This window comes from Bombyx mandarina, chromosome 21, assembly GCF_030267445.1.
Source record: "Bombyx mandarina strain Sakado chromosome 21, ASM3026744v2".
Taxonomy (NCBI): Eukaryota; Metazoa; Arthropoda; class Insecta; order Lepidoptera; family Bombycidae; genus Bombyx; species Bombyx mandarina.
The window spans coordinates 10731804-10741547 of record NC_143227.1 but is presented as its reverse complement, the minus strand read 5'-3'; the positions used below and the strand labels follow the sequence as shown (position 1 = coordinate 10741547).

Genomic DNA, 9744 nt, shown 5'->3' with positions numbered 1-9744 from the left:
GAAGAGTTTCATGTAGGTACTACGACACCGTTGAACCCAAAAATTTTCAGTTTCTTATTAGTGCATTTGTTATACCACAAACGTATGCATCACTTGGGCATTACCTACGATACGTGAACTTTCACTAAAGACAATGGAAACACGAATCAATTGTGTTGACAAACAATAAGTTCACAACGCGTGACGAGTGATTGACTGGGGACCCTGGCTAAGTCGATTTGGTGTTTTACAACATTGCGGAAGGCATCTCTGAGCAGACGGGTATAGGAATATGCAAATGTAAGTGATAAAAAATTATTTGCAAATGTTAGCTTTATCTATGAAGTCATAGATTAAATTATAAATGTTAAAAATTAAAAACGTATTATATAATTTCATTTCATTATCTGATTCTCGCGCAATTTTTTTATTTTTATTGTACCTTTATGAAGTAGATAACGGTAAAGTTCGGTATAGGGCCTCTATGAATTTTTTTGATAGAATTATTTGCCAAATGTTTTTTGCATTATTGTACTTATTGTGTCAGTGATTAATTGATTTTTTTATATTATTATATTTTTGTATTGTGGGTGTATTTCATTTGATTTCGCCTGTTCCAAGAGCGACATTGAAATCGTTTTGGATCTTCCCGTTGCAACGGCTAAGAGCATAAATATTTTTTTTCGTGCATATCTCTGGTACATGCTCATTTTACGCTTTTGATCTAGAGTACTGGTGAATGTCCCTGACACACTGTGCCCGAGTTTGATATCCGGTCGAAGCCAGTATTTTCGTTCAAGTTACTTGGTGGTCAGAATCTGGATGTGCTTGTCCTTGTCTCTCTGTCATCGATCGCAGAGGAGTAAAATCTCAACTAAATTAGGAAGTATATTACTATAATTAGAACTACTCTTACCTACTACTTAATCTCGTGTTTACTATTTTTGATGTCCCGACAAATTACTTAATTTTTTTTCCGATTTTGCTTATATGTGCTCAGCTTAGTAATTTATTAAAGTAAAATGTCTTAAAAAACCTACCTAAAAATATTGTGGCTTAATTCATGAAAAAATTTAGCATCATCCGTTATATCTGTTCGCCTTTCCCTTATTTTTTTTAAATTTTTTGTAAACTTTCTTTTTTGACACAAATTACACATACAGACTCCCCTCCAAAAACTTACAAAATTGATAACTTATCAGTTCTGATACATAAACCCGCACTCGTTAAAAATGTGAGAATTTTCGGTTATTTTCACATGATTTACTTTGCATTTGCGTATGAATAAAAGGTACATAATTTCCTAAATATTTATTGTATTTCACAACACGGGGACCTCTACAGCCATCAGTGTTGCCAGATGAATGAGACTCAAAAATGCTATGAACGATATGTATATGCGAATATACAATCATATATATTGATGAATTATGACTTATGAATTATGATATGAACCAATGTATTGATATCGATTTTCATAATTCGTCTAAAAGTGAAATTCTATGAAATAGGTATCGTGTAACTAGGGGGGTAGGTGTACAGCCTTCAATGCTTTTATTCAATGTCTAATAATAATGATATAATCAATCTCTGATTTTGTCAGGAGGAAATCGCCGGACTTCCGCCCTTCACTGGGGATGGAGGGCGGGGCATGTCGGAGTCGAACCGACTAAAACCTCCTGTCTCTCAAAACAACCAACGTCCAAACCTCGCATGAGACAAAACTCATGAAAAGGCAAAGGGGGGAAAGTGAAGCGTTTAGTGCGGAGCACATCTCTCCCATTACCCTCCCCCTCGGGACGCCGGACTGGCGGTCGTCGGCGCCACGACCACCAGCCCTCTCGGTCGGCAGGCTATCCGAAGCCCGCCTAGATGGCACCGGTTAGAATGGTCTATCCTACGGAATACCCCGCTGGGTCAGAACCAGCGTGGGTTGAGGATAGCCGGCCTTCCATCACCCGGATGCTCATGCATAAAACGCGTGCAGAGCAGCTTGCACGTCGTCTTCTTAGGCCCCCTTCGCCGGTCCCCAGGCCGACATGTGAGGGAGACCCGAAACACTTAGAGGGCCAGGGCTTGGGCGAGATCCGCCTCCCTGGCCCCCGCTCGACGGCGGCGGGCCTGTGCGTCTCTCACGCGCCCCGCCGCCTCCTTCTGCGAGATGGTGCACTCGCAGAAGTCGAGCATCGCCTTCCACGACTCGTCGTCACCGAGCATCGATGCCACAACACTCGGCAACGACAAGTCGTTTCCTATTTTTGCGACGAGGACACGGCGCCACCCCTCCCATGCGGGGCAGGCGACGAGCGTGTGCTCCGCCGTGTCCAAGTCGCAACCACAATAGTGGCACTCTGCCGTCGGCTCGGCTCCGATCCGGTGCAGGAACTCACCGAAGCAACCATGCCCAGTGAGCACCTGCGTGAGCCGGAAAGTGAGGCGTCCTCTGTCACGATTCACCCAGTTCACAAGAACCGGGCGAATCGCCTCGACGGTCCTACGACCAGCCGAAGGATCGGCCAGCCGTCTGGACCATGACTCCAGCACGGACCGCCGAGATTGGGCCCTCCGCGCTCTGACCACACTGGGGCTGGGACGTGCCATGCCCCGGGCACGAAGGTCAGCCCGCCACTGATAGTCAGCGGCGAGCGCCTCCGCCTCCAGGACCCAAGGTGGCGTCCCAGCCAGTACACACGCCGCCCCGAAGGAGATGGTGCGATAGCCACGGATGACCCTGACCGCGATGGTGCGTTGCGGCCGTTGCAGCAGCATAATCAATCTCTAGTAAATAAAATATTTCAACCTGATTTCTCAAGATAGGTGGCATTCACGTCATAATATTTATGGGCTACGGTAAACACTTAACACCAGGTGCGTTCTGAGCTTGTTCACTCATCTAAGCAATAAAAAAAAGCGACAAATAGAAATCCGGAGTCTCGATTCGCTTCGCATCTTTTCATTAGAATGACACCTTCAAATTTCGGAGTGAGTAAATACTTTTCGGTAGTATCCGGTTGTTTTGTTTTATTGTTTACTCACAATAACAACGACGACATTGTTACTTGTAATAATTGCAACAGCTACAAAAACATACGATGTAGCTGGTGTCATTGCTCGAAGCATTTAAACTGGTGGTAGGACCTCTTGTGAGTCCGCACGGGTAGGTACCACAGCCCTGCCTATTTCAGCTGTGAAGCAGCAATGTGTTTCGGTTTGAAGGGTGGGGCAGCCATTCAGAGACTTTAGAACTCATATCTCAAGGTGGGTGGCGGCATTATGTGCCCACTGAGTTTTTCGCCGGATCTTCTCAGTGGGTCGCGTTTCCGATCCGGTGGTAGATTCTGCTAAGCGCTACTCTCGCTACGGCCAGTGTTAGCATCACCTCCGGTTTGAGCCCCGAGAGCTCACCTACATGCTAGAGTAACGCTGTTATTAGCACAGGTAAGAAGAAGAAAAAGGCATTACGTTGTAGATATCTATGGGCTCGGGTAACCACTTAACACCAGGTGGGCTGTGAACTCGTCCATCCATCAATAAAAAAAAAAGAAATAAAAATGTTAACTGAAATGCTTTATCAGTTTAAATTGAAGTTTAAGTATATGTAGGTGCTTTTATAAGCTTTTTGATAGCTATCTATGACTTTGCCGTCGATTCTGAATAAAATCGAACAACTACAGACAGTCAGCTAAATCTTCCTTCAATTGAATTAATCTAACAAACCGCCATTTTTAATTTACCTTTGTAATGTTTTTATAAAATTTAAAATATTTCATTGAACATTTTTTAGCCTAGTTTCAAAGTTTCTTCTCTATGTAGTTTTCTTTGAACACAGCAAATTTTTAGTTAATATCCATATTTATCGTTTTTTTTTTTTAAATTCAACTTAGACGAAAGAAATTAAATTTACTGCTGTAATTGATGACATTTAATGTAATGTCATCCACAACTAGAACCCCTTGGGACACATCTGATTATGGCTATATAGCCGATTACAGATAAATCTAGAAAATAAAACATCGGAATAAAAAAAATCTTAGTACATACTAAGTACAATCTAAACGACGAAAATAATATTATAACTTTTTGAATACAATACAAATTCACTTATCACTTAAGGTGGACGGTATGGGGTCATCTTTCGCGATCACAGAGCACCCTCTACTACAAGACATTTAACTGAAAAAGCTTGCATAAGTAACAAATAATCTTTGTTCATGATGTTGTAACAGATGAAAGGAACATTTTTTTAAACAGAACGACGTATAGCTGAATGAAGTAGGTCAGTCGCCGGATCCAATGACTTCAACAGATCACAGACTAACGGTAATCGATAGTAAATGTGTACAATGCACTATACAACGCAGTTTTATGGGGCGGAACGATCTGTTTGTCACACTATTGACAGGTCAAGCCGTGGGAATCCGGTGTAGGCTTGTGTTAGGTCATTGGAGGAACACGGTAAAAGCAATTGTGCTCCCGTGAAAACAAGAACTTTTCAATAATTTTGGATATTAGAAGGCAGTTAATTTTTTTTGGAACAAAGTTCCTTGTGGTACGTTGCGGAGGGGTACCCTAACCGGGAAAAAACGTCCGTAACGTAAGATTTTTATTAGTAACTAGCGACCCGCCCTCGCTTCGCTTCGGAAACATTAAAACACACATGAAACCAAAAAAAATAAAATAAAAAAAAAGTAGCCTATGTTCATCAGGGACAATGTCGGCTTCTAATGGAAAAAGAATTTTTCAAATCGGTCCAGTAGTTTCGGAGCCTATTCGAAACAAACAAACAAACAAATCTTTCCTCTTTATAATATTTATTATTAGTAGTTCACACAGTGTACGACTGAACTTTGTAATAACATACAAAAAATAACATATTTTTTTATCATTCATTGACCACGATCTCAGAGCGTTCGTTTGCGCAATACACTAACTCTTATGCAAACAACCGTGAATGAAGTGTACCACAATAAGTTCGCAGGTTACCGAATGACCGTGGGCTGTTGCGAAACCTCCAGTTTTATTTTCTTTATACCTCGAATAGAACTTAAAATTAATATTTTTATAACAAGGAACTTCGTTCCCATCCAGTGTCCCACGACACCACACATCTTTTTTAAATTATCATCAGTCTTTAATGCTTGATGTTCAAAGATACCGTCACACACAAATAAACACATACAACAAACAATAAAGACAATAAAAGCGTGTCAAAAACAAATCCTCGCTCTCATTGGATAGTGGTAATCTCGTTCACAGATAACGTGTTACGCAAAATTACGAAAATTGATATCACCTTCACAAAACGAGGCGAAATTTGTACACTGGTGGCTGTGGTGTACCCAAACCATTTGTTATATTATAATATGCGCAGATAATATTCACGGTTGGTCGGTGTAGTTTCCGTTTTATGTCGTCAGGTTTCCGGTTCGTTCGAGCCGTCATTTCGGATATCACGTGGTTGTAATTTTAAAAAAATAATTGTAATTTATTTTAAATTGTTCTAGATATGTCCTTTAATTGCCTATAATAACTATGATTTCTAATGCCATAATATTCAAGGCTAGTAATAAGTAATAACAGAGTAGGGAAATTTGTTCGAACAGTAACTTGAGTGATAGGAGCTGAAAATGTTCATTACCTAGCAAGGATGCGTATAAGGAACAGATTTAACGTCTTTATATATGCTTATAGCCTACGTAACAGTGTCTATGTTCGGATGACGACAAAAACAGGTGCCTTTCTTCCCAAAAAAAAAACGATTTTGATCTATTCAATCCCATATCCGTACCCATCAATCCGTATCAAAATCATAGCTTTATCCTGTTAATCATCAGAAAAGCGACCTCGGACTCCTTGATAACTGCGCGTTTCTTAACCCACATAAGTCTGTAATAACCTTAGCCTGAATAATGTTTGTATCTCACTTTAAAATGTTGCGATACCCCATCGGTGGGTGCCACTATTCTAAACATTTAAGTCGCAAAGGTAGTACAGCAGCTAGAAGATGAGACTTCAATCTTAAGGTGGTCTGAAAATGGCCTCTGATAGCTGTTTAAAATTGAGTCTGTACGGGTAGATACCACCACTCTGCCTATTTCTGCCGTGAAGCAGTAATGTGTTTCGGTTTGAAGGGTGGGGCAGCCGTTGTAACTATACCTTAGAATTCATATCTCAAGGTGGGTGGCGGCATTTACGTTTTGTAGGTGTCTATGGATTCCGGTAACCATTTAACACCAGGTGGGCTGTGAGCCCGTCCACCCATCTAAGCAATAAATAAAAAATAAATAATGAGTTGTTTGTTTTAATTTCATTCCAGACTTAACTTACGTCGCTAAGATGGAGAACATCAAGACAATAATCTTTTGGTGCGCTGTTCTGATGACAGCTGTGTCTTCATTGGAACTGCCACATGACTTTAATAAGAAAACAGAGGTAACGAATCTCTTATTTTGCCTTCAAGAAGTGATTATCGCGTTCTAAGCCAACGAGATTGTAAAACTTATTTCATTTTTGAACTTTTCCATCTATTCTATTCTTTTGTAAGTCGGCACGAATCTTGCATTTTACTGTAGAAAAGGAGTCAGGCGTTTCCGTTGGATCACAGCGGTTAAACGATTCAATTGAGACCTCAACATCTGTACTAAGTGGACTGAGATGTGAATTTTTGCCGGCTTTTCTCAATTGGGTCGCAATAGCGATCCGGTTATAGGTTCAGCGAAGTACTCTTGCTAAGGCTGACGTTAACAAACACTTTCAGGCTGAGCCCCGTGAGATATCTACCAGTCAGAGTGAAGCCAGAACAGCCCCTTAAAGCAACTGGCTGGTGGCAAAAAAAGATGCTAGTTTCTTCACCGAGATTATTCATAAAAAATGTCTATTTTAGACGAATCAACTTTATCAGTTAGAGTACCTAGTTGAGTAATGAACGTTCTTAATGTAAAAGATCATGAGTGAATTTTATTTCGTCTAAATAAAACATTAAATTTTACGTATTGCAATTACGCGTGTACGTCCAAGATCTAAAAGCGGGCGGCCATCTTGTGATTTTTCACCTGAAATGTACGAATGGCGTTCCCAGTTAATCGCCTTCGTGCCACGCTGTTTATATCAATCGTCTCGGACGTTTAGTTTATTTAATTTTCATTATAAATCAGAGTTGAGCGGCAGAATAAAGCGGCCACTACTTTTAGAGCACACCTCTGATCTTGTAAGTGTTTACATTACGGAGATTGGTCGCAGAGACCTTTTAACTGGAAACTTGAACTTTGATAATTTGCTTTCATCATCGGGACAGTGCATGGTTTATGTTACATTTTCTATTCTTATAAATTGAACAACAAGCATTGTTCTGAGTTCCAGCATGTACATTGGTGGTAGGGCATTTATTTGCTGGTGGCAGGTCATCTTGTGAGCTCTGTGAGGGGAGATAACCTGCCGTTTTCTCTGTCAATTCAAAAATACGTTTCAGTTTAAAGGGTGGGGCAACCGTTGTACTATAGAAGTGAGATTTAAAGCTCATGTCTCAAGATGGATGGCGGCATTTACGTTGTTGATGTTTTTCTCCTGTCCAAGAAACAAAAAATGGAAAATTACTGTTGCCCCTCGTGGATATCAAATTCCACTATCATAGGCAAGTTTAACCAACAAGTAATGCGTTTCGGTTTGAAGGTTGGGGGTAGCCATTGTAACTATACTCAGACCGTAGAACTTATATCTCAAGGTGGGTGGCGCATTAACGTTATAGATGTTTATGGGCTCCAGTAACCACTTAACACCAGGTGGGCTATGAGCTCGTCCAGCCACATAAGCAATAAAAAAAAAGTGTTTTGTTTGCAGATTATTGCCTGCAGATTATTGCTTGCAGATAGATGCAAATAAAGTTTGCGTTTGTGTTGTTCATTACAGGATAATGCTGATTCGGAAACGGCTAGAGATCGTCGCGGAGTCATTGAAGAAGAGAAGTTTTACAACATACAAGCAGATCGACAGCAGAACGTAAACCAACCGACACCCTGGCTGCCGGGCCCTTTGCTTCCCGAAGAAGATCCAACTACAAAAATATCCTTAACCAATGAAGTTAAAGACGTGTTCCCGTCATACCAGACTACTGAGAAAGCTACTGATAGACCAACCGGCCGAGGAGCTAGAGCTTCTAACGAGAACTGGGTTAAGCTACCGTACCCTAACCGTGAAGATTCACACAGAGATGACATCCTTACACCGCCACAGCCGTCAGGAGAACTTATCAACTCTAGAATGCCTAGAGTCAATTTCGTTACTCAAAACAGGGGCATAGAAGCATCGGAGTCGCGTCATGACAAGGAGGTAATACAACGTGCAACAAGAAAAGATGATCTTAGAACTGAATTCGTGAGGCCTGACGAGCAGGATAGAAATTTCAAACCGGTGTATCCTAGACAAGCTGTTTACTATCCTGAAGAATCGAGACGACCATACTACGAGGACCGTTACAATGATGATTTGTACAGGCGCGATCCATACTATGATACGTATGAGCGACGGCGTTACCCTGGATATGGACCTCGGATAGACAGATACGATGAGGTTTACGACAACTACGTGCCAAGGAAGCCGAAAAGGATCATCTATTACGCTCATCTCCCTGAAGTAGTTCGAACACCGCCCAACGTTGATTTAAGGTATAGATACTCTGTAGATCCATATAGACGTTATGATGATGACGTCTATGCGAGAAACGGAAGGTATGACTACAGATTTAGAAACAGATACCCGTACGCACCTTTAAGGAAAGATGAAAGGAATTTCAGGGATTTAGCTCCCGCTGGAACCGATCATAGGGAAAAGAAAGTCGACGAAAAGGTAACGCCTGCTGCCGTGCTTCCTCAAAAAGATGACAAGCCAAAGAGTAACCAGGACAACAGGAATGTTAACAGAAACGTGATCAACAGTCACCAGTACCACGACAGCGCAGACTCGTACAGTAAGCCCACTCACAAGACCTTCCAAGATGTCGTCAGACCTGCTGAAGGTTACTTCAGATTTGAGGAGCCGCTATTCCAAAGCTCAGTGGATGATCCGTATCAAAGAAAGTATTAAATGATATTGCGTGAAAATTATTCAGAATGGTACTTAATTAATGGCGCTTTTTTCAATTTAGGCTTTATTTGTAGTGACCCGAAACGTGAAAATTTCTCGAGCTAATTGTGTAAGTTGTCGTCACCAATAAATATAACAAAGGATGTTTTTTGTTTTAATTATCCGTGGGGGTTGCAAGCGACAAATTGTACAAGTAATAAATCGAGCGTTTAAATTAAAACACGGGAGGGTGAAGATGAATTTCATTAAGAATTAATTAATGTCATTCTTAAAACATTTTGTTTTTCCGGGAGGATAAAAAACATCTGTTGGAGATGTAGCGGGCGCGACGCGTTTTCTTGAGGTAATTAAGCAATAAATTTCGCGGCTGGTAACATTCTAGGTAGGGTCCAATTACAGCGTTTAAGAAAATGGATGTTCGCCAGTCGAGTGTTACAAAACCGACGTGACTAATTAGAATTGAGGGCTTAGAAAAAATCCTACGATGTGACAGCTTGTAATCAAGGGGATAGATTCGGTTTTTTAATGTTGCAGGCGCGCTCAAGGCCCGCGATTAATGGGGCGGTTATAAATTACAGTGTAATTAAATGTCTCGTCTGTGGTTGAGTCGCGACGGCTTGAGGCTTCAGTGGGTGCACGCGTTAATCACTGAGATTTGCTAACCGGAGGAAATTGAGCCGTTTATAG

General features: G+C 41.2%; 1 protein-coding gene across 1 annotated transcript; it reads left to right on the top strand.

The window, feature by feature from the left end:
• Nucleotides 1-212: 212 nt before the first annotated feature.
• Nucleotides 213-9200, top strand: LOC114251105 (uncharacterized). The gene is made up of 3 exons (XM_028185302.2): nucleotides 213-279; nucleotides 6296-6411; nucleotides 7885-9200. The coding sequence occupies exons 2-3, from the start codon at nucleotides 6316-6318 to the stop codon at nucleotides 9055-9057; spliced, it is 1269 nt and encodes a 422-aa protein (XP_028041103.2). The 5' UTR covers nucleotides 213-279; nucleotides 6296-6315; the 3' UTR covers nucleotides 9058-9200.
• The last annotated feature ends 544 nt before the right edge of the window (nucleotides 9201-9744 follow it).